Source organism: Microplitis mediator, chromosome 10 (assembly GCF_029852145.1).
Source record: "Microplitis mediator isolate UGA2020A chromosome 10, iyMicMedi2.1, whole genome shotgun sequence".
Classification (NCBI taxonomy): Eukaryota; Metazoa; Arthropoda; class Insecta; order Hymenoptera; family Braconidae; genus Microplitis; species Microplitis mediator.
In genome coordinates this window covers 5,169,079-5,195,606 of record NC_079978.1, presented here as the reverse complement: position 1 = coordinate 5,195,606, position 26,528 = coordinate 5,169,079, and the positions used below count along the sequence as shown (strand labels likewise).

The following is a 26,528-nucleotide window of genomic DNA, read 5'->3' as shown; positions in this document are numbered from 1 at the left end:
AAATCCTTGAAATTTTATTTTTTCAGTAAATTGAATAAATATGAATAAAAATATATTTATTAGGACAGTAAGGAGACAAATTTTTTAGGAAAAAGTGTGTTGCAAGTAAAATACGGTGGCGCTATCTTTCTTTATTATACATACCGCACATCTGCGCACGCGCGACTTTCAGTGTCTTATAATTGTTAATTATTTGAAAATTAAATAAATGTATATTTTATTTGCCTAAAGGTAATTGACTCGGGTCAAGCTTTTTGACCTCTACAATATTAACCCCAAAAATTTCATGTGTTCAAATATTGACCCAATAACAATTTAGCGGCAATTATAATAATAAACCTTCTGCTAATTTCTGGTTCCTTGTCTCATAAATGATGCATTGATTTACTTGAGGAAACTGAAAAAAAATTAAATCAATTTAATGGACGTTAATTCTGCAGTAGTTGTTTTGGTTTGCAGAGCTTTCCATAGCAACAATGCCTGATGAAGCTTTCAGGATTGCGTTCAGTATGAGTCAAAGGCAAAGGCAAGGCATAGACGTATTGTGGGACTTGCTGAGAAATCGCTGAACGGCATTAAACCTTTGGTGGTGTGACGTCACTGCGGCTCAACTGATGGCCTCTCGTTGGCAGTTGGTATATTCTGAGCCGTATAACTGAATTGGTCTTTGGTCTGGTGCTGGTCTAGGCTGGTGTGTGTCTGTGTGCTTGAAAACCCACTCACATAAGTAAGTACATGTTGGGTAGCGAGAGGGGATACATATGTACTCTTTGGTCGCCGCGGTACTACTAAAGTCACTTGACGATCGATCGCTGAAATAATATAGTCAAAAGTAACAAACATTTTTTTTCAGTTCAGGTTCAGATTGTCATTGATTGTCTTGTCGTATTATTACACTTCGGTTTATTGAGCGGCAATTGTCCACTAATTTTCGCTACGAGTGATCGAATATTTCGGTAAGTAGTGATTGACTATAATTTCATTAGAGAAACCCGTTCATAAGTTATTGATTATTTTATTAATTTAATTTTATTATTTTAAAACAATGTACTACAGTTTTGAATGCCATTTTGGAACAACGCCGGTGTGATAAGTTGACGTATATAGATCATTGATCCCATTTTATTGTTGCTGGAATTTAGTTTTCATTTGTAATTTATAATTGTTGGGTTTTGGTATATTTATTTGTAATATTGATTAATTACTGTCACTTTAGTTTGCTATTATAATTATTATTGCGTCTTTGTAAGGGTTTCCACACTTTTTTTATACGCCGGATTTAAAAAAATCATTCAACCCATGCTAATAAGCTAATAAGTGTATATCTATGTATTAGTCGATTCAAATTATTTTAAATCATTTCAAATTGTTTTAAATCATTTCAAATTGTTTTGAATAATTTCAAATTGTTTTGAATAATTTCAAATAATTTTTCTTCATCACCCTGATTATTAAAAATAATTTAACCCATGCTAAGTGTTTATCTATATATCAGTTGATTCAAATTGTTTCAAATCATTTCAAATTGTTTTGAATAATTTCAAATAATTTTTCTTAATCACCCTGATTATGAAAAATAATTTAACCCATACTAAGTGTATATCTAAATATCAGTCGATTCAAATTATTTTAAATCATTTCAAATTGTTTTGAATCATTTCGAATAATTCTACTTAATTACAGCAGGGTCTTAATTACTTGATTTTTCAGAATTTTTATTGAACTGAAATACAGCTTTTAATGTTTTAAAAATGAACGTGATTGGATTTTTTTTCTTTTAAAAAAAGTTATGGAAATTTTTAATTTTCGGTATTGAATACTTAGATTCTATGATCTTTTAGTTAACATTTATTTCGAAATCTGTTATCATTCCTATTAATATAAAAGTAGAACGTAAATAATGACTAATATGTTTTGATAAGTACTTTTATCTGAGAAACTGTCATTTTAATAATTTATTAAACGTTGATTAAAGATAATTTAATCTTGATGGTATTCTGTAATTATTACAGTTTAAAATGCCAAGCTACAAGTTGACTTATTTTCCGGTGAAGGCATTAGCCGAGCCCATCCGCTTTATCTTGAGCTATGCGGGTGTGGAGTTTGAAGATGATCGTTTCGACAGGAATGATTGGCCAAAAATAAAGCCCAGTGAGTTATTATTTACAAATAATTATTTTTTTGAATTATAATAACAGCAAAAAATAATTTTCATAGCCATGCCCTTTGGTCAAGTACCAGTACTTGAAATTGACGGTAAAAAGGTAAACCAATCCACGGCTATTTGCCGTTACCTGGCTAAGGAACACGGCCTTGCTGGTAAAGATGATTGGGAAAATCTTGAAATCGATGTCGCCGTTGATAATATTCATGATCTTCGTGCTAGTAAGTATTCATAATTTATTTAAACCATTAACAATTTTCTGGTTGACTATAAACGGAAGTGAAAATAATATTTATGTTAAGAAATAAATAAACTAATTGGTAATTTTTATTATTATTCAAGAAATCGGTGCTTGGCACTATGAGTCACATCCAGAAGCTAAGGAAGCAAAGTATGAGCCATTGATGAAAGAAACTCTTCCATTCCTATTGGATCGTTTGGACGAACAAGTTAAGAAAAATGGAGGATACATGGTCGGTGGTAAATTGACATGGGCTGACTTGGTGTTTGTTGCTCTGTTGGATTACTTGAACTTCATGGCCAAATTTGACATCACTGAGAAACACGAGAACTTGAAGGCTCTGAAAGAAAAAGTCCTTGCTCTGCCAAAGATCAAGGCTTGGGTTGAAAAACGTCCTCAGTCTGAATGTTAAGCAATTGTCAATACGTTGTTTGATGTTTAGTAGTATTAGCTACACGAGGCTCGACATTCTTCCATTTGTACTTTTTCATTATAAATTTTGCACTATTTTAATACTAAATTTTATAACCAAATCGTTATTATATTATATTCACTTGATATTCGTATTAAGTGAATGTTGAATTATCAAAAATATTTTTCAATAAATATTTTCTAAAATTAATCAAGTATTTTATTTTGTAATCCTTGATACTGATTTTATTTAAGTATTTTTACAATGCATAGTACGAGATTTTGAAAAGAATTAATTTTATTGCAGTTATTAAATATTTGTTCTATGACTCACCTGTTTGATTTTCCAATTACGTCCTTCTTTTCCTGATTTTTTTTTGTTCAAGGCCACGTATTTATTAACAGCTATGTAAATTTTCTAAGAAACTTATTGCTTTTATCTTGAAATAATTTGATAAATATCAATATCTACTCAGAAGTAATTTGGAAATTGACATTTAATTGGAAATAAATCTATAAGACGCATTAATGATACAATTGCTGGTCCCTTATTAAAAGAAACAATTTAAAATGATTGGAAAAAAAAAATTTTAAGTACTTTTGAATACTTTTGAATCGCCCTTCTTATGGACATTTGACATTGCAAATCGTTTCGAATCATTTCTTTTAATCAGGGGTCTTCAGAACCAGGAAGTAAAATATTAATCCCCAGAAAAAAGGAATTATTCTATTTTGTTTCGTTTGTTTAGGCGATTAAGGATAAAAAAAAATGGTTGGCTTATTGTTGATGGTAATTTAGTCATAAACTGACTTATTATTCGTCAGGTCACTGGATTCCCAAAACTTTATGGTCAACTTTTGTCTAACCAAAAAGTATAAGAACTTATAAAGATTTTCAAGGAACAAGTTTTATGGAAAATAAAAACTCACTATAAAAATATTTCCAGGCAGAATACTAAGCAATTTTTATTCATATAAGAATGAGCAAAAACGAGCCATCGCTTATTTATTTATTTTTTTTTTCCTGGTTTGCTATAAGTGTTTTTACTTCAACATCCATATTAATCAGTATTTTAATGTCTCAATGTTTATTTTATATCTATAAAACAAGCGTTACTTTTTTTTCTAATCATTAGTCAAATGACGTAATCGAAACTTTTAATAAATAAATAAGAAGCTTAACGTTTCCGTACAAGGTATATTGTAAGATTCATACATTAAATGTGTTAATAACAAAAAGTATACCATTAATCATGACTAATAAAACTGTTATCGGTTTAAAAATAGCTGACAGATTATTGCATTGACTGAGCTATCAATTTGTTTTTTTGTAATTTAAAAAATAATTGATTTAAAATAGCAACTATTTGATGACAATATCAAATTAATTGTGTAAATAGAGTATCAGTTTCTATTAAATCGAAGGCGAACAATAGTTTTTTCTTTGACAATGTCATAACATTAAATGATGATTGTTGTGGGAGTACAGTATAAAAAAAAATAAATAGATAATGAGACACTTTGTAAAACGATTACTGTTTTTTTGAATAGCACTATTGTTAGAAAAAAAACATCATTACAAATTACAGAGCAAATTATTTTAAAGTGACGCAATAAATCAAAATTACTTATCATCACTAAACGTTTTAATCTCTAGGAGAATTGATAAGGAATTTTTAAATTTGATAGCCGCCATAAAATAAAAAAAAATGAATGCCAATTATCGAAAATTGTGAAATTTCGAGAACGATAAATGAGTATGTTATATAACGATAAATATGCAAGTCATTTTAATGACATTACAATTAAAACCTCGTAAATTTCAAATCTAAGGCATATGTCATATTTATAAATAAATAGTAATTAGTACTCATATGTAGCCGGTAATGGGCGTTAATTTTTCTGGTACTATTCGAGTCATCTGACGTTTATTTATTCAACTATACTTGCCGTCAGTACTTTAAGTATAGCTCAAATACAAAATAAAAATTACATATCGTAGTTTATTTGCGACAATTGTAGCAGACCTTTAAAGGATATTTCATTCCGGTAATTATTTATAGCGAGAGATATAATCGGTTGTACCCAACAATACATTGTAGTAAGTAATCAGTTCAAGCTCATCTTCACTACCAGAAGATTAGATTATCGTCTTAGATTTATCAAATAGTATATATTTAATTATATTATTTAAGTACAAAATGATACCGAAATTTTTCAATGCCATTTCTATGCATTGTCGGCGTGTAGCCCACGCCGCTGGTAGGTCATTGACCCCATACTTTATTGTCGCAATCTTCATTGTTTTATAATACGCATTCCAATATTTTTAAATGTAATGATAAAACAATATTCCTTTATTGATTTATCCTTTTGTATTTTTAAATTACCCATCGTTACAAATGTTACTACTAAATTACAAAACATATTTACTGGTGTGTTATTTTCCCGACATTTAATTGGAATATTTTTTACTGAAATGCACCCGATCATTACTAATTTATTGTACTGTTGTTAATTTATTTGTTCCTCTGATATAAACGATTGATTAGTTTTTTTAAATTTACTGAGATGTAATTCAATTAAAATCATAAACGAATAAATATTTACATGAATGTTTTTTTTCCTTGTGTACTTAATATATTTTTGTGAAGTTGTTTTAAGAAATGAAATTTTTTACTCGCGAATATTCCTTGCAACCATATACGCAAACTATAACAGTGATAAGTGAAATAACATTACCTGATTGTGTTGTCATAAGCGACCTTATCAAAGTAAGAGAAAAAATTACATTTTTTTTTATTTAATAGATTTTATTTTATCAATTGCAAATAGTGCGATTTTTTGTACTAATGCTCGCTCTAGATAATTGAATATATTTGAAATTTTTTGATGATAGTTGCAGTAAAACCGCAGCCTAAGTTCAAGTTAACTTATTTCCCTTCCAAGGCATTGGCCGAGCCCATTCGTTTTATCTTTAGCTATGCGGGTGTGGAGTTTGAAGATGATCGATTTGAACGAGACAATTGGCCGAAAATTAAACCCAGTAAGTTTGTATTTATAAATGAAATTGAATAAAATAAAATCAATGATGAGTTGGCGTTTTATTGAATTAATTATCGAAGAATGACTTGAAATTATAATAAATAAAATTATTAATAGCAATGCCGTATGGTCAAGTGCCAGTACTTGAAGTTGATGGTAAAAAAATAAATCAATCAGTGGCTATTTGTCGGTATTTAGCAAAACAATACGGACTTGCCGGCAAAGATGATTGGCAGAACCTCGAAATAGACGCGACTGTCGAAACCATACACGACATTCGTGCAAGTAAGTCTTATCCATAAATTATTTTTATTTGTCATGAGATGTTTATTTTAAGAGATAAGTTAACAATGTAGTAAATAAAAATACTTATCAATTATCAAGTTTATTTATATACACAGTGAAAATTTTTTCGTATTTCTGTAATGAAAAAAGGCTGTGTTAAAAATTTTATGTTAAATATTTAACTTTTTTTTGTGTTAATTTAACATACTGATTTTTTGTTGTTTGATCAGTTCATTTTTAACACAAAAAAATACTTATTGAAACAAAAGTAACATTTACTCAGTGTTACTGTCCAAACAATACTTTTAACACGGAAAAAAGAATAGTGGAAAATTACAGTTTCTAATATCAACAAAGTCCCTCTACTTTGAAACTGTAAAAATTACATTATTTCTGAGACACTGCAATTATTTAGTAATTATTACAGTTTCATACAAGACTTTTGCCAGTACTTAGTAGCGTTTCATTCATAATAAAGTTTCGTTTATCTAAAAATACATCACGAAAAAAAAAACAGATCCATTTCCACATAGTAATTTTTGCTTACGTTTTTTTCCGTGTATTAGAAACTGTAAAATTTGGTATCTGTAATTGTAATTACTTTATTATAAGAAATAGTATCAATTATTACAGTGCAAACTAAAATACCTGAAGTTTTTTATACGAGAGCCTTGTCTTCGCACTCAAAACTGTAATTTTTCTACTGCTCTTTTTTCCGTGAAAATGTAACTTTAAAATAGAGCTCGTGTTAATTCATTAAAGTAACCCATAGAATGTGTTGAATTTTCTGAAGTTACTTGTTAAGCTTATGTACATAAATTTTTATGTGTCAAAATAACACATAAATTGTTGAATCAACACTTTACGTGTGTAAGTGTGTTGCAGATAACATTTTAATGTGTAAAAGTTTTAGAACCGGTTATAACAGAGAACATTAACATTTTTTTTTGTTATTTTTTTTTACACAACTGAATACTATTAAAACAACATAAAAAATTGTTATGGTTATGTGGAGCAGTTATAAACAACTATGTACTACGTGGGTTTTCATTTTAATACCTTTGACATTGACTAATATGTAAAACGTGTAATTTTTGGTAAATAGTCCGTGTAAAAAAAAACTATTGAAAAAAGGTCAAAAAAGTGTTGAATATCCTAAACTTCAAAACTTGACACAATGACGAACTTTTTTTAAACTATTTTCAAACTTCTAAAAATGCACAGAAAAAAACAATTGACCTAATACTACAAATTAACATTTTTCAGTACAAAATACGTTCAGAAAAAAACGGATTTCGAATTATGTCTGACCATTTTTCGGTTTTAGCATATCTTAATAATATTAGGACATTTATTGATTTTTCCCTTGAATTTTCAAAATCTTAAAAGACGTTCAAAAAAAGTTCGTCGTTGTGTCACGTTCTGAATTTCAGAATAGTCAACACTTTTTTAACCTTTTTTTGATAATTTTTTTTACACGGGAGTTTTGTTACATATTTTAGTATTTATAATTTATCGTAGCATATCTGTCTTTATATAGATATGTTTTATGATTGTGAATTTTAATAATCTGTAATAATGTTTCTCATGGTAGAGCCCTGAAGAAGTCAACAAAGTTGACGAAACGGCGAATGAAATAAAAAGTTTTACATTAGCTTTTTATCCATCTTTCCTTTTAAACTAACCAATAAAAATTTTGTAAAACTAAATTAATAATAATAATTAAAAATTGTTTAATAATAGAGATAGCTGCTTATCATTATGAAACACATCTTGAAGCTAAAGAAGCAAGATATGAACCATTAGTTACTGAAATTCTTCCGTTCTACTTGTCACGTTTGGATGCCCAAGTAAAAAACAATGGCGGATACATGATAGATGGAAAACTTACATGGGCTGATTTGGTATTCGTCGCATTGTTGGATTACTTAAACTTTATGGCCAAGTTTGATATAACAGAAAAATATGATAACTTGACGGGTCTGAAAAAAAAAATTCTTGATATCCCTGGAATAAAATCATGGATTGAACGACGTCCTCAAACTGATCTTTAAGTACATATCATTTAATTATAGTCAGTACAAGACCCAATATTTGCATTTTATTTTTTACATACATTACTTACTATATAAATATTTATATATTGTAATATATATACAATAATTACTGATATTTAAACGTGTGATGAATTACTTAAGAAAATTTTATAATAAATATTTTGTACCAACACAACGTCGTTTTATTTTATTTTAAACCTCATTATTAATGAAATTACGTATTAAAATATTTTAATTAATTATCTAAGACCTTCTACATTCGTGCGAAGAATATAACATTCCTTTCTGTATCAATTGAAGACAAGTTATTTTATTTCATTCAATATATATTACATTCAATTGCAACATCCTCACGTGATTATTGAAAGGGATAAGTTTTTTTTATTATTCTAAAGAAATATCATTCTAAAAAAAAAAAAACTATCTTATTATTCAATTATAAATTTTTTTTTAATTATTTTTCTTTCAACAAAGGCCGCGTAATTGTTACAAGTCATAGAAACTTTTTTTTTTCAAATCTATAATTTACATGTACAAGTTATTGATCTATAGATTTTTATGACTCATTCATTTATAATTAACACAAATACTTTTTCTTATAAAAAAAAAAAAAAATTAATCATTGAGTTCTTCGATATTATTGTATTGATTTTAAAAACAATGAGTATAAATTTCTATTAAACAGAAAGCTAACAATAAACGTTGTCTCTGAACATCGTTATAATAGTTGATAGCTTGCTATGATATTACGTATATATAATATAGATATAGATATATGTATATATAAAATATATAATAGACATGCACAGTTTACAGTATGTAGAATAATAAAAAAGACATGACCATGAGTCAGCATTGTGCGAAACGATTACCCCGTTTTTAAATATAGAGGGGATTGTTAGAGAAGATAACATATTAATAATAATAATAATAATGATGATAATAATGATGATGATGATAGTGATGGTGATGTAACTATATACTAGCTTAGATGCAATAACAAGCTGGGTTCTATGCTTAGCGAATATGAGTACGTGAGTCAGTTGCAACTCAAGTGTTCTCACATCAAGAGCTGCCTTTCCTGCCTCCGCGAAATTCAGGATATTTAATCACGACTTTCGTTGCGTGTAGGTATCAAGGATTTGCCGACTGTAGTTGACACGGTTAAATTTTATACCGGTCGTTATATAATTTTTTATATAAATTAATTATTTTAACAGATCGCAGATTCATTATCATTTATTGGTATTCTTATAAACTATAAATAAATATTTATTTATTTTTAGATTGAATAATTAACTTGCCATTAAAAATGCCGACTTACAAGCTTTGGTATTTTAATATTACCGGTTTGGGTGAACCTATTCGCTATATGCTGAGTTACAACAACGTTCCGTTTGAAGACAAACGTCTGAGTTTTGAGGAATGGCCTAAATATAAAGAGCGTATGTATTATTTATTTATTTGAATGTAATGAAAGTTGTTAAATTCATTAGTGGTTATAGAGGATGATACAGCAGTTGATTTATTTAAAACAAATTTTAGAAATGCCTCAAGGCCAAATGCCGGTTCTTGAGATCGATGGGAAAATGTACAATCAATCTAAAGCAATAATGCGATTCCTGGCTAAAAAATTCGGTCTTTATGGGTCGGATGATCATGAAGCTTGGGAAATTGATGCTACTGCTGATGCTATTGACGATTTGAGAGTTCGTAAGTTCATTTTTATTTTTATTTCTATTTATATTACAGATACTCTTTCTGTAGACGCCACTGTATATAAACATGGAGAAATTATTCTTGTTTGAAATGCTACACTGTAAAAAATCGGGAGTGAATTCGAATTGATTACAGATTTTATTTAAATCCGAATTCACTCGGAGTTTTTAATAAACATTCCTCGGCATCGGAGTAAATAGGGAATTTGTCTTTTCACTAGAGTAATTTCGGAGTGACCTGGATTTTATTTTAATCCGCATTTACTCCAATTGGGAGTTTTTATATTAAAGTAAACTCCTCTTTGGAGTAAATTTCACTCCGAGGGGATTAAATGAATAAACAGATCCGCTCCGAATTTACTCTGAAAATTTTTTACAGTGTATATATATCATACTTTTACAAAGACTTTAGTAAACTTATAAATCATATTTATGTCAGCTCTATCGACTTACCACTGGGAAAAAAACGAAGAATTCAAGGCAACACTTAAGAAACCTGCATTCGAAAAAAAGGATATGCTGCTCGCTAAATTTGAAAATCAAGTAAAAAAGAATGGAGGATTTTTCGTCAATAATAAGGTACAATATATATCTATATATATTTGTTTAAATAATAATTTATTTAATTTAATTTTACATTAATTGCTCACTGTTATTTTATTTTATTCCATAGATGTCTTGGGCGGATTTACTTTATGCAGGCTATACTGAGTACTTGTCTAATGTACTTGGTCACGATTTAAACAAGGATCATCCAGAACTTAAGAAACTTGTGGACAAAATTCGTGCTCATCCTAACGTCAAGGCTTACTTGGATAAACGTCCGAAAGTTCAGCTATAAAATACTAAATCGTGCCAAGCGGTGTTCAGATATTTTGCACATTAAACTTTTTTATATGCACTATATAATCAATATGTCTTTGAAATAATAATTACTAATTTGCATACGACTTTATTATTATTATTTAAACCTGCATTGTTTTTAGCGATAGGCGATTTAATTAAAATCATTTTCTGATACTAAATTACAGATTGATCCGAGTCAAAAAACAAATTCTAGTTCGGACCTCAAAATACTACGTGAGGTTTTTGAGGGACAAGTTAGACTTCGGAGATTAAGAACTGTGTAGAAAGTAATTACATTTTAGGCCTCAATGTTGTCCTTACGGGCGATTTTACATAATTGAGGGCTAAAATGGTATTCAATAAATTTAGTGTGGGCCTCATAATCCTCGTGACATAATAAAATTGATTACTCTAGGTTTAGGCCTCAATTTCTCAAATGACGTAATCTATATATAGGTTCTCTCACTTTTTTTTTTTTTAAATTGATACTCAAGACTGAGAATCTCAATATAATTGACCCAAAAATAAATAATTAAGTATAAATTTGCGGAAAATTTTTTAACTCGAAGTCCAGAAAACGGTAATTTATTTTGTGAGGGTTTTGAGAGCTTCGTTAGAATTTAAAACCGATGCAGAGTTTGAATTTAGACCTCATAATTCTTAATGATGATTTAGAGTGACAATATCGTATCATTCATCGTGCAGTAAATAAAAGATCAAAGGAATTAAAATTTCTGAGGTCCAAACTAGAATTTGTTTTTTGACTCGGGCGATACTGGACTTTTTTTTACATATCTTCAAGCGGTTTATTTTTAAATTACACTAGTAAGAATTTAAGTTTAATAACTTACTGGTTTTTAAATTTTACTTTGTCATTAATTTAGAAAAACTACAAAATTTTGTTTTTCATAATTCAGTTTTAAAAATTTGATGAGATGAAAGGCAAAAAATTTTACCGTACAGTTTTAGCTTTGGATTTAATTATTTAAAAGTCAAATAAATTAATTAATTCCTAACTATTAATTTTTTAAAATCTTCTTACAGCATTAATTAAATCACAGGTAGCTCATACGCAATAATTTACATGTTACATATTTTAATTATTTAATACACGTAAAAAAAATCAAATTAATAATTACAAATAAATTATAAAATCGCTTTATCAAAAGTACTATTTTTTTAATTATTTATCATCTCTTATCAAGAGATACAACATCACACATAAATCCACAATGTAAAAAAAAAGAATAATTACAACAATAAAATAAAATATAAATCTATAAAATATCAAAATGTACCGCAATCAATCTCAATTATCACATATATCAATCATATAGATTTTTTAAAGTCTCCTTGATATAAATATTTGAAATATGTTACAGATATTTATAACACTTTTTTTTGTCATACAATTTTTTTCCTGTTCTCTGATCAAGTGACATGATCAAAATTCAATACTCCCATATATCGCGCAAGTTCAGTACCCATGAATTCAATTTTATCTAGATCTTGAAGGCTTGAATTACTTATAGTATTCGCACTTTCAATGCATGGATAACTTTTTATCTTATTAACTTGATGATTTGTCGATAAAATTTCATTTTCTACAGAACATTTTTTTTTGAATCGTTCATTTTGATGACCATTATCACTAAAAATATCTGAAAGCAATGAATTTAAAGTTGTAAATAAATTCGACAATTTAACCAATAAAAATAAATATATATTTATTTGTATATTTACCAATTGTCACTGGTTTAATAGCTATTTCGTCCCTGCTGTAACATCTATTGATAGCATGAGAAATCCCTCCATTATTATTACAGCTGTCGTTGAAACCTTTCGCCAGAGACGTTACTAAAGTAATTTCTTCTGGCCGTGACCTCGACTTAAAATTATTATTATTATTGTTATTATTATTATTATTATTATTTATTTTTTTTTTCGTCTGCCAATTAATAACTTGGCCCGACGAATACGACGAATTTGACGGATTAATATTATCTAAATAATGCCGCATCATAACTTGTTCTTTATTATTTTTTTTAGTCAGCGGTGCTAATTGTTGAGTGTCATCACTTGCCGATGAAGATGAATGGGGATCATGTCTCCTTAATGTTGACTTTTGATTGCGTGAAAAACTACTGTAAGTTTGTAATAACTGCGGACTGTGTCTTTGTGATGATCTGGAAGATCTGGTACGACAATGCTCCGCCAACATCGTCTAAAAAAATATTTTCTGTTATTATTATTAATTTAATTATCTATTTATTTATTTACCGCTGGATTATATTTTACCTTAAACGCTTCGCGAAATTTATTTGACATTATGTTGTACAGCAGAGGATTGACAGTCGTCGAAAGATAATAAAATATTCCTGATATATATGTCAAGACTGTGTAGACTGTTACTAAAACAGCATGGGGTTCTTTACCAGTACTTTGGGCATAAACAGCAAGTAATCTTTGGGCATGAAACGGCGCCCAGCAAATAAAAAACGCTACCACAACTGCAACTGTAATAATATTTTATTACTTTATAATTACACTGTAAAAAATTGCGAGTGAATTCGGAGTGATTATGGGTTTTATTTAAATCTGATTTCACTCCGTCACTCGGAGTTTCGGAGTAAAAGAAAATTACTATACATACGGAGTAAATAAGGAGTTTGTTTTGTAAGCGGAGTGACCTGGATTTTATTTCAATCCGAATTTACTCCGATTTGGAGTTTTAATATTAAAATGAACTCCTTATTGGAGTGAATTTTACTCCGGACCGAAATTTGAATATTAAATTAAACTTTGTTTTGGAGTAAATTTCACTCCGGAGGGATTAAGTGAATAGTCATCCACTCCGTATTTACTACGCCAATTTTTTACAGTGTATGGGGGAAGGGGGCAAAAGAGGGTAGGGTAAGCAAAATGTGGTACCCAAAATTTTATATTTTAAACGGTTTTTAAACATTTTAAAATCACTTTCCTGTTTAGAAACTGTCATAGAATCCAATAGATTCTCATAAATTCCTATAGAGATTTTATGAGAATGAATGAGTTCTATAAGAAATTCTATAGTTAAGTATAGGGCCTTATACATACAGCTATAGGAATCTATCGGATTTTGTAAGCAGGGTTTTGTAAATATAATTGAGCGTTAGTTTGAAATTTTGTTGTTAAACTTTTCCAAAAATCAATTGTCGAAAAATGTTAATTTTTTTTTTTTTTTATTTTAAATTTATATGCCAAGGCATTGAGCCTAATGGCAAGTACAGAATTGTAACATTTTAGTTCTATCACGTAAGTATAATATATATTTAGAACATAAAGGAAATAATTCTCCAATACGTAAAGGTACATAAACTGAAGAATATTTAATGACGTTTGTTTTATGATAAAAACTATTAAAAATTTGTTTTTCTTCTTTTGTATCCAATAATCATGAAAAATATCATTTTTCTTCATGTAAATTAATTGCAAAAAAAAAATGAAATTCAATTAAAATCCAGAATTTTTTTTTTTACCTTTTTTAGGGGGTACCCAATTTTGTCAAATTTTTTTTTTTAACGTTAACTGAAATTTTTTTCTATTTACTTTGAATTTCATTAAAACTAAAAAGATTTAGTGTATTTAATTTCTCGAAAACTTGGTATTTCCTTAAGTACCCCTTTGTGCTCCTCCCTCCAATAAGTACACAAAAAAAAAGACTTCGTGACGAAAAATTTTTACACACCCCAAGAAAATTTTCTACTTGCCCTTTTTACTTGAATTATAATTAATTGCTAATTATTTTTTTCTATTTTATAAATATTGTATTTCTATCGAAGTTTATTTACATAATTAAAAAAAAAAAGTAGACCAGCATATTTCGAGCTAGGCAGATTTCTTCGACCAAGAAAATGATTTTGATCGAAATTTTCAATGTTTTTCACTAAAACTGTATTCGATTTAAAATTTCCAGTAGCATAATTTTTCGTAAGAAGAGAACACGATATTTCTAAAAATTAATTTCTCTAGAGCATTTAAAAATAATTAGCAATTAATACAATTCAATAATGAAGTTGCCGTTAAACGACCTAGAAATTTAATGAAAAAGAATTTTCAGCACTACTAAAGATTATTAGATGACACTGATGTACTACCAGATACTTTTAAATATACTACAGCCCATTTGCTTTCATTTACGTCTTACACTCGGCCAACTAAAGGATTTTTTTTATTACACAAGTACATTCATACTGACTTTTATTACTTTTTATTCTCCGCTAGTGTAGTAATTGATTCTTATAGGGCTTTATTTAAAACTTACAACTGAGAAAAGCGGACGTAATTATTATTATTGCTACGGATTTTTCTTATGACAATAAATTTGTTTGATAACTGAAACTAATTAAAATTTATTTGGCGGTAAATTCAATTTAAATTAAAAATTATGAAAAATTTTCTTGTTAAATTAAAAATATTTAATGTAATTAAATGAATTAATTAAATTGCTGATTGGAAATGTAGCAAAAGTTTGTCAAAGGAATAAATTGTCAGTCCAGACTTTATATTGAACAAATAAAAGAAATCGAAGCCCCTTAATTTTCTTTGTCTTTACAAAGTTTTATCTGTTATCGGATGACTGTAAGTATAATAGAGAATCGAGAGAATAGAGTGATATCTACGTACACAGCGATAACTAAAATAAGTTTTTTATTAAAGGATTGAATATATTCCGATAAAGCTTATACAGTTTTGAATCTGATTTTGTGTATCATAAATCGTGTTTACTAAAAAAAAAAAAAATCAAAAAAATTAGCCATGAATCAAAGTAAAAAATAAAATACCAAGTTGAGATACTTTTGTACACAATCTCATTATTTGAATGGAGAGATGAGGGTTAAGATTTAGTAGCCCCCGGAGATGTTTCCAAAAACGTAGAAAAAAAGAAAAAAAAAGACGTTAATCAAAATATTTTTATGGGCATCCCATTTATCAATATATATATATATATTTATGACGGCTAAATTATTTTCGAATAAATTTTATGAATTTTAAAAAATTACTCTCTTATTTATTAACATGTCGTAAATATAGCGCATTATTTTTTTAGTATTTTATATTTACTCATATATTTTTTCGCAAGGTTTTTCTTGTTGAGATAAATATTTTTATGCCCACACACGTTTTCATATTAAATTTCAAAAAGTTCTAAGTCTGATCCACGTACAAGAACTTAATTCACGTACTTATTTAAACTTTTAACTTTTTTAACCAGAAAAATATTATTTTCGCGAAATTGTTACTTTATATATGTATATAGATATATCTGCTACTATATACGGAAAATGTGACTGGATTTCAGAAAAATCAGATGTTTTGCAGAATATTTTCTATTATATCGGTTTCATAAACACGTCATTTGCATTCGTGACTTGAAGCGTTAGATGTTTTTTTTTTCTATTGATTGCAAAAAAAAGTAATTTACATTTTTCGAATTTTATCTCACGTTCGTCAGATGCATTTCATTGCTTTTATTAGAGTAATTTAAACAATAAAGAAATAGCAACAATATTTTTAAATGAAGTAATCAGTCGAGAGAACATATACTATACATATATATATATATATATATATATATATATATATGAGTATACTATGAAAATAAGAAGAGATGAAGTTTAGATCTGATCTGAGAATATATACATTGACAGACGTACTCATCATTACCGTTTGGTTGATTACGTTTGTAGATATAGGACATGTATATATATATGTGTGAGTGTGTGTGTGTGTGTGTGTGGCTATTGGATGAGTAAATAAACTTGGATCGTCGCATTTCCTCATTTTCCCGGAAGTAGATTTCGCAATATCAGTGTGCAGATGTAACTGACATATATATGCATATATATATATATATATGTATATAAAGAATTTGTAGATAGCCAAAATAAAATAAGCAAGTTTAAGTTATTTTATGTAATTCAAACGAAACAATTTGGTTTTATTTGAATTTATTTATTTTCTTAATTCTGGACTTTGCTATTTAACGTTAATGGAGTAAAAGATATTGGACGAGGACTTTTGAATTATTGTCTACAGAACACTAATTATGCTAGACAACTCTTTTTGATTAAAAAAAAATAGTGGCTGGAAATAGGATTGGTTTTACGAAAATTAACTCTTGAACTATTCAATTAACGTGGGGTTGAAGGTCTTGACCTTCACAAAATATTTCCAAACGATTGAGTTTTTTTTTTTTACGTATACCATAGCAATAAAATCTTTCTTTATTTCCTTATGACTTTCTTTATTTAATCAGTAAAATGAAAAAAAAAAAAGAAAAACATAAAAACAATATTTAACGACAAATGTACGAGACAGCATATGGTATACGAGGCGTATTTTTTATGATGATAAAAATAGTAAATAATAATAAAGTTATAATTTTGTCATTAAGATATGCAAATTTTATTTTAGCCTGTATATATATAAGCATTTATATATTTATAAAAACTTTTTACGTTAAGTTTAACCGTGTGTTTAAAAACTTCACGGAGAATTAGTGACGATTTAATGAGTCTGCGATGAGCCGAAGAAATAATTGTATTTCGTCTATTAAAATTATTTACAAAAAAAAATACACACAAAAAATTTTACGGTATTTTTTGCATCAAAAATTTATTGAAAAATTACTATAGTTATAGTAACATGAGGACAGTATGGAATTATTGTACAAATTACCGTGACTGTTGAAATTTTTGAAATACATCGAACAGAATTTACAAGGTGCATTGTAATTTTGACAAAGCAACAGATAAAATTTATACCAACTGCATAGTAAAATTTATTAGGTTAAATCAGAATATTTAGTATGCAGTTAGTATAAATTTTATCTGTTGCTTTGTCAAAATTATAATGAACCTGGTAAATTCTTCAAAAGTTATTTAAGCTTCAAGTGAAATTTATAGTAAATTTTGAAATTTTTTTACTTTTCCGGCGGAACTATGAGTCTTATCGAAAAATATTGTAGAAACTTTTTTGTAGATAATTTTATTCCTTACAAATTATTACGAATAAAGTTTTTCGAAATTCTGCGTTGTTTTCAAGTTATGTCCATTTCAATGTCAAGCTCTTAAAAAAATAGATTTCTGATTAATTTTAAGAGCTTGACATTGAAATGAAAATAAATTGAAAACAATGCGGAATTTCGAAAAATTTTATTCGTAATAATTTGTAAGAAATAAAATTACCTACAAAAAAGTATCTATGGCATTTTGTAATAAGACTGATAGTTTCGCCGGAAAAGTGAAAAGATCTTAAAATTTACTATAAATTTGACTTGAAACTTGAATAACTTTTGAACAGTGGGATTTATCAAAAAATAATAAGAGACTTTTTTTGTAGAGCGTTCAATTTCCTACAAAAAGTTTTATTGCGCATAAAAATCCGTTGAGTGGTCTGTAAGCTAGAAAATTCTAAAAAAAAAAAATTTTTTCCTATGTTATTTAAATGGAAAATAGAAAAATGGATTGAGGCAAACCTTAATATCATTATTAAGAGCTCGGATTGGCACCAAAATTTTTATTTTCAGGTGTACTTTCAATTTTTGAATACCAAAAAAAAATTTGTTTTTTCTGAAACACCCTAGTCCTTATGTTACTATGGCTATAGTAATTTTTCTATAAATTTTTTATGCAAAAAATACCGTAAAATTCTCTGCGTGTAGACGAAAATATTTCTGAAAAATGACATTAATTAAATTTCATAAGAAATAAATTTAAATAATTTTCTCGATAACTTCAGAGAAATATTGCAAATTTTGAAATCATCTCAAAAGTGTATAAAATAAAATTAAAAAAAAATTATCTCTAAGAAGTAATTAAGTACTTCCTGTTTTTACAAAAACTAAGTGATGTTTATATAAAAGAAGATGAGTTTTAGGTTTCTTATAATAATATTTCATAGAACTCAATGAACAGAAGACTTTAATGATCATTACCCATAAACGATTTTTCAAGAATCAAGTCGAGCGAGATAATTTTTTGTATAAGAGCCTCCCATTGCGAAAAGTATTTAAAAAAATTTATTTAACCGGTTTCGTGAAGTTGCAGCAGCCGTTAAATCTTTCACGTGGCAGTATCGTCAACTCGATCTTAAGATTCAACACATAAAATTATATAAATATATATTTTTATGTATATTAAACTAACGCCGACTGCATCAATGAGACCGATAATAATATCTTTGGCTTGACATTAGCTTTAGCTTTAATTACAATCATTTACTGCATCATTAAGCCACGCGCCGGTAACGATCTCTCGATATTAGTTCCAGACATCTGTCGCGATTATGCTGCATTTAAGCTGCTGATTAAAAATAAACATCAGTTACGACATTAAACTCGTAACTGCAGATACAAGAAAATACAAAAGATTTCATTAAATAATTAAATCAATAACGCGATTTATTATTTTGATACTGAAGTTAACCGACGTCTAATGATTTTTTGATTTTTTTTAAAATGATGGAGTGTAAAAAAAATTATTTTCAAAAATTGTACCTTTAGTTTTTTTAATTTTCCACACGTGCATATTTTAGTTTTTTTTTTTTTTAATTTTTAGTTATAAATTAATTAAAAAAAAAAAAAATAATTGATTTTAAAACTTTCTTTTACTTCGCGCCAGATTTAAAAAAAATTTTAATAATAACTCAAAAATTTTTATCTGGAAGTGTCCTGACAAAAAATTATCTGGCATTTGTAAAAAAATTACCGGATATTTAAAACGTCTGAAAATTTTTTCTAGATAATTTTATGTAAGGTCGTAGATAAAAAAATTATTTATAGACTTTATTGCATTCTCGTTATTTAAATAAAGATAAATTTGTTAATATAACACCTTGGTATTTAAAATAATATTATAATATTATTTTTGTTTACGACAATATTTATTGAAACATTAAATTAATACGTTTTTTTTTCATATCCACAATTTATTTCTGACCCATAATAAAGAAATAAAGACGACATTAATCAGCAATTCGTTTTATTACTACTTTATTAATAATAAAAATACGCTAATAAAATATATATAAGAATAAAAATAAAAAAAAAACGTACCAAGCATCCTTATGACATTACGTTGAGCCAATCCCCGTGATCTGCCACTATCACCATGATTGAGACAGCCGGGAAATGGATTTCTCTTAATGGTAGTAAGTAGTCTTGAATGCCTCAATTTAATGGCAATGAGTATGTAGAGTACAGTGATTATTGTCATCGGCCCGACAAACAATAAAATTGTCGATATTTCAAATGCGTGCTCAATGATTACCCACTTGACAGAACACATTGCTGTATCCATTATCATCGTCCCATTCATCTCTTGTGAATAAACAACCCCAAATTGAATAGCCTGTGGTATAGCCAAGCACAGAGCAAGAAGCCAAATCGCGACAATGTATTTGACAGCCCGTGAAAGTTTGGACATTGTGTGAGACAGGAAAGGATGACAAATTGCTACGTATCTATACAAACAATTTAAATAGTTTTTTTTTCATTATCATTCGCGGATTAAATCCGGGGTAAATTTAAAGTGAATGCGGAGCGGATGACTGTATTTATTTAATTTCCTTGGAGTAAAATTTACTCCGAAAAGTTTATTTTAAATTTAAACTCCGGATCGGAGTGAAATTCACTTCTAAAGGAGCGAATTTAAATATTAAAACTCAAATCGGAGTAAATGCGTATTTAAATAAAATCCAGATCCGCAACCATTTTTACATTAAAATCTTCTACAATTTTTTTAAAAATAAATTTACTTTGGATATTTTTATTTTTCGTTAAGCATCCACTCAAACGATTAAGTTCGTAACCAACCCAAACTTAACTTTTATTTACTTTAATTAAAGTAAGTGGGTCTATTTCGTATTAAGAAATTTAAAAGCAAATATTTATTTTAATAATTAAAGGACTAATTTAAAGAATCTATTTAAAATTTTTCAGAAAAAAATTCATCAAATTAAAATTTTATACTTAAAAAAAATTTTTTTTTACCGTAAAAAATCTGGAGTGATTCAGAGTAAATTTGGATTTGTGTAAATCTACATACGTCAATAGGGAGTTTTTTTTCAGCAGAGTGATGTGAGTTCATTTTACTCCGAATCGTAATTTTAATTTTAAAATAATCTCCCTATCGGAGGGAATTTTGCTCCTTAGAAAATTAAATTTAAAAATCCGCTGAAAATTCACTCCAGATTTAATCCACGTTCACTCCGCAAATTTTTTACAAAGTACTTTAATTGAATTAATTATTACGATCCTGAAGTTAGCAGACAATTAAAAATTTTTGGGTTTTAACAATTAAATTTGAAGAACAAAAAAAGATTAAAAATATGCACATGTAGAAATTTAAAAGACTAAGTGCAATTTTTTTTTTTATAATTTACCGTCTAAAAAAAAATCCAAAAATTATTAGACGTCGGCTAACTTCAGTATCATTAATTATTAAAATTATAAATAATTGACACTGAAAGTACAAATATCAATTAATAAAATAAAATTTACCTTTCAACCGTAAATGCCGTAATAGTAAGTACAGTTGCATTAGCAGATGTTTCAGCAGCAAAACTTTGTATCATACAAAAAGATTCACCGAAAATATATGGAAAGTGTGACCATATATAATACATCTCTGGCGGTAAACCCGAAACAAGTAGTAATAAATCCGACACAGCAAGACTAAATAAATAGTAATTCGTTGCCGTGTGCATTGAACGGTTTCTCGCAATGACAACACAAGTCGAAACATTACCCACCAAACCGGTGAAAAATATGATCCCATAAATAATTGTCACTGGGATGACAACATAAAGAGCATCGCGTCTCTCACTCGTTGTTTGATTGAAACTCGATTCTACACTTGCTGTCAGCATTGCAGTTAATGAGTTCGTATAATTGTCACTTTTCATTAATTTTAACCACTCATTATCATTGTTATCAGTAGTAATGATATTTTTGTTTTTAAATATCAGCGAATCAATTGTCAAATGCTTCTCACGTGCACTATCCACCCAAACTATATTTTCGTTTTCAATCATTTTTTTTATATATATTTATATATATATATATATATATATATATATTCACCCAAACTTATTTAGTTTTTTCTTAACTTTTTTTATCGACGTGACACAATAAAACATAACTTTTTCTCTTCAATAAATCGTGTTATCATGTTATATTATTTTAACGTTATTCAATGTCACTACTGTATATATTTATATTTATGTATATATGTATATATACATAGGCCCTATAGAGTAAATTGAGAAAGCAGAAAAAATAAAATAACAAAATATATCTCAATTTTTCTCAATGGCTGAGTAAACTTTATTTTTATATAATATAAATACTTTCATGACGGTCTATATTTATTTGCAAGTTATCCTCAGTGAACTTGAACTCGCAATGGTCAAAAAAAATTTGTTTTTTAAGTTATTATTATTAAAGTCATTTTTAACGATCACTTAACCGTAAAGTAAACTCAGTAATTATTAACACAGTAGATTATTTTTTTAAATTAATAATTTATTTATTTACTGTAATATGAAGTAACGACAATAAATTGTGGACAAAACGGCGGTCAATATACTCGACCAAGTGAATTGAATTACCCTCTTTCAATTTGTATTATTTTTATGTACTATTACTCTCTTACAGTAGAATTGCACTGGCGGTATATAAAAAATCCTTTTTTTTATTCATTTATTCCCCGACTTTATTCAATCACTTGGATCACTGTTACGTTATTTTATCACACTGATAGTAAGAGAACTCGAAAAACCAAAGCTTCTTGAAGTATAAATAAAAATAAAAATAAAAATAAAATAAATATAAGGGGATTAAGTAAATGAAAACGAAACGGCGAACTCAAACAAAAGATTAAAGACTTTGCTCAATAGGTGAAATGTCATCCCTGGAATTAAACTCTTGTGTCCTCCCTCGTTACATCACTACTGATGTCGCGGTTTGGTATCGTACGTGCCGATTGGAGTACGAGGACAACTGCCAGATACGGTCTTCTTGCAAGAGATCGAGGGCTTTTTCTTCCAATGAAACGTGGATGGAACGTATGAAAGAGGGAGTACATATATATACATAAATATACATGTGTGTGTATGCGTATTCCGATAGTGTGATTTTGATTTTTCGATACTTGGCTGTAATTTTTATGAAAATCTACTCTGCAATAAAATATATTTTACTACTGCAAATTCAATCACATTTTTATTATAAATCATAAAAAAAATACATTTCCTTGATGGTATATAAATTTAATAAAGATTGTGGTAGAAAAATTTATTGAGAAATATTAAATTTTATATAAATGCCGCGTACGTGTATTGATTATAAATTATTGAGCTTAATGCTCTAATATTGTTTTTTTTTTTTTTTTTTTTTTTTATTGCTGACTGTAGATGTGTATAAATATATATGTAAGCTTGAGAAATTTAACCATCAGTTTGCTGTAACCTGTTGCACAAGTTTAAGTTGACTAACGACTTGCTGAAGCAATTGAGTATAAAAAACTCCTGAGCTTTTAATTTATTTTGTTCAATTACATACTTAAATTTAATATTTTTTATCTCAACTTTTTATCAAAATCTTTGCGAAATAAAATATAATTATATACTTAGTGACTTCCATTAAAGTATTACCGATAAAATTCGATTTACACGCGATTTTTTAAAACACAGTTTATTTTAAATTTTTAAAAAAGTGTAAGTGTCGGTAAGTTTATAAGATTTATCGGGTGTGAAATAGTTTAATAAAATTTTTTGACAAAAGTAAAGCACAGTTTCACAGGTTGAATCCCGTGTCAGTTGCAATGTCTGACTGGTTGCGTGTCGGAGGAACTCGACTTTGAGCTCGAGGGTGGGAGCCCAAGTTCGCGTCAGCGCTAACACCGAGTGACTCTCATCACATACTCGCGTGTCTGCTGCCGCGGTCACTGCTGCTGAATTTTACTCTGACTCTGACTCTACGTACACATACTCGATCTCTTATTCTCTTTACCCCCTTTTATTAACTTTATTTTTTATTTAGCTTTCTCATCATTACTATCGCTTACCGTTTTTTATCTCTGGCTTCTCCTTCTATTCATCGCGATAAATACGATTTGCCTTTCGATCCTCGGCACAATACAATAAGATATATACAGCCTCCAAATACTCATCTCTACATCATAAATATTTATGGAATCGCATGATTATTATATTTAAGTCATGTTTTTTTTTTTAATTTAAAGATCCAGAATTATGATAATTATATTTATGAGAGTTTTGTAAAAAAATTAACGTACTGTTTTTATTTGAAAGGTATTCCAAGGAATTAGGACAAGTGATGTCAAATTTGAATTTATTATTTAATTAAAATGATGTAGTAATTAAATTAATTGTAATTATTGCTATTACACTGTAAAAAGAGCGGTGTTAAAAATGGACTCGTTTTAACTCCGCCCGGTGTAAAAATGAAATTACACTGGTGTAGGAGGAGTAATACACCGGTGTTAAAGATACCGGTGTTAAATCGGGGTAACCGGTGTAAAAGCGGAGTAAAACCGGTGTAAAAGTGGAGTAATGTCGGTGTAGAAGCGGGGTAAATTGCGTCCGCTTGGAGTATTAACTTTAAAGATTATAAAACACAAAAAATGTCAGTTCTTTATGAAAATTAATAAAAAATATTATTTATTAACAAGTATAGTGATCGAGTAAATAAAAATATTCACAAAGTAAAATATTTTAACACCGGTAAAGAATATTTACACCGGTGACGGTGTTATTTTAACACCGGTACCAAATATTTACACCGGGGGCGGCGTTATTTTCACACCGCTTTCGGGGGTACATTTAACACCGATTATTTTAACACCTACACCGCTTGGACTTACCCCGGTGATTTTTTACAGTGTATTATTAGTAGTTTGACTCATAGTACGGTGGCTCTTTTTAACTTCCCGCTAAGGAAATTGCAAATTTTTAAAAAAAGGGAAGATATTTATTTATAATTTCAAGTTCTCAAATTTTCTGTTTTCGAAAATTTTACAATTTTTTGGAAATTTTCGGATACTTTTTATTTAATGAGACCTAAATTTTGTCGAAATCACGCTGAAGCCGTAGAGTTTTATAGAAAGAGGCTGAAAACACGTCGAAATTTTATTGTTTTTAATAAACAGGCCGAAAATTGGCCAATAAATTGAGTCAGCCTATTTTCGGTCTTTTTTAAGGCGTAATTATCTAGGCCTAGATAGTTTTCAGCCAAGTGTACCTAGACCTTTTTTCGGCCAAGAAAAATTTTTATTATTATTCTGACTTGAAATTTTTTATCCGTTTATTGTAAAAAATAACAAATAAAAGATCTGTAGTTTATTTTCTGTATGTGGAAATGCATCTGGACTGTATATAAATTCTGGACACAACGGTTACGATGTCGTAATTTTCATTGAGCGCAGAAACTCATTAATATACGTCGTCAAAATATCGACTTTTACATTAATCTGTGCTAGAGTATTTAATTTATTGCGTTGTCTAACATAACTAATAGTCAAGAACTTAAATGACATTTCTATTCACTCGATATCATAAAATTTTAATTTTATTCAAATAATTCAGAATTAATTCTGTCGTTTTAACGTATGAAGTAGACCGACTGTCAGAGGTACTTACAATTAATAGTAAAAATTTTGAAATATAATTTTGGCTCTTTTTTTATCATAACACAGAATTTTAAAAAAAAATCTCGTGTAAAGAATAATTACGGATACATTTTTTTAGATTTTGTTGAAAAGAAAATCTAGGCCGTAAGAAAAAATATTGAAAAAAAAGTTTGGAAAAAGTTTTTCTTGTACAAGCTAGGCTCAACTTTTTTCTCCCTCACTAGTCTCTTTAGTATCTCGTTTCATTTCGCACCCGGATAAAATATCTAGTCAGATAATTAAGAAAATCAAGAAGTAAAGAATAAAAAAAAAGTCAAGTTTGTTTGTACGTTTGTTTTTTTCCTCATAAGTTTTCTGACTAAAAAATGATCATCAATTTGCAATTAACAATAGTAAACTTTATTTTATTTAAAACAAAAAAAAATCTTTCTGTTGTATTATTTGACAAGAATATTAATATTTATTTTTATTATAAATTACAGGATATGAGATATAAATTTTCTATTTTTTTATCTTATCTTTTTTTTTATTTCGATTTACGCATTTTCCTTTTTTATCTTAACAATTTATTTTTTTTTTTGGTACGCCACGACTTTATTATTTTGTTGTATACAGTGTGCCAACGGATTCCCGGGAGGATTGAATTGAAATTTATTTACTCCACAAAAGATAGCGTAGAAAAGTATGATGAATAACCAGAGGTTAATATTTTCATGTGTATTATTGTTTGTTCATATCTGTATTTTTTTTTACTCACATGTATATATTTAGTTATATTGCGCGTGGGCGTTTCGGTAGATAAACATCTCACACAAATTATTTTCATGCATAAACTACGAGATTTTATAAAACCGATTGTTCTCTCAACCCATTCGATTATTTGTCGCGTTAATTTTTTTTCATTGCCTTTATCGTTAGAAAATATTTCACAGAAAAAATCCAATGACATTTTCAAAATATTTTAGCTATTGTATGACAACAATAATTTGTAATTTAATATCGATTTCAAACTATTATTTTTTAGTTTTCGTTTTTATATCTTAATATTTAAGAGATGTCCAATCAATG

At 28.1% G+C, this 26,528-nt stretch overlaps 3 protein-coding genes across 4 annotated transcripts; 2 read left to right on the top strand and 1 right to left on the bottom strand.

Moving 5' to 3' along the window:
- Positions 1-786: 786 nt before the first annotated feature.
- Positions 787-8,378, top strand: LOC130675770 (uncharacterized). The gene is made up of 7 exons (XM_057481612.1): positions 787-956; positions 2,013-2,151; positions 2,218-2,385; positions 2,507-2,812; positions 5,716-5,862; positions 5,979-6,146; positions 7,890-8,378. Exons 2-7 carry the CDS (start codon positions 2,019-2,021, stop codon positions 8,198-8,200), a joined length of 1,233 nt encoding a protein of 410 aa, XP_057337595.1. The 5' UTR covers positions 787-956; positions 2,013-2,018; the 3' UTR covers positions 8,201-8,378.
- On the top strand, positions 4,900-10,871 carry LOC130676036 (glutathione S-transferase-like). Of its 2 annotated transcripts, none has more exons than XM_057481997.1 (5): positions 4,900-4,917; positions 9,490-9,648; positions 9,749-9,916; positions 10,361-10,500; positions 10,595-10,871. In XM_057481997.1, exons 2-5 carry the CDS (start codon positions 9,516-9,518, stop codon positions 10,760-10,762), a joined length of 609 nt encoding a protein of 202 aa, XP_057337980.1. In that variant the 5' UTR covers positions 4,900-4,917; positions 9,490-9,515; the 3' UTR covers positions 10,763-10,871. The 2 variants fall into 2 exon arrangements, with proteins under 2 accessions (XP_057337980.1, XP_057337979.1); XM_057481996.1 differs by lacking the exon at positions 4,900-4,917 and adding an exon at positions 9,174-9,330.
- LOC130676035 (pyrokinin-1 receptor-like) lies at positions 10,603-23,654 on the bottom strand. The gene is made up of 6 exons (XM_057481995.1): positions 23,439-23,654; positions 21,311-21,958; positions 19,865-20,271; positions 13,066-13,283; positions 12,511-12,991; positions 10,603-12,428 (listed from the first exon to the last, which is right to left on the bottom strand). Exons 2-6 carry the CDS (start codon positions 21,841-21,843, stop codon positions 12,199-12,201), a joined length of 1,869 nt encoding a protein of 622 aa, XP_057337978.1. The 5' UTR covers positions 21,844-21,958; positions 23,439-23,654; the 3' UTR covers positions 10,603-12,198.
- Positions 23,655-26,528: the final 2,874 nt, after the last annotated feature.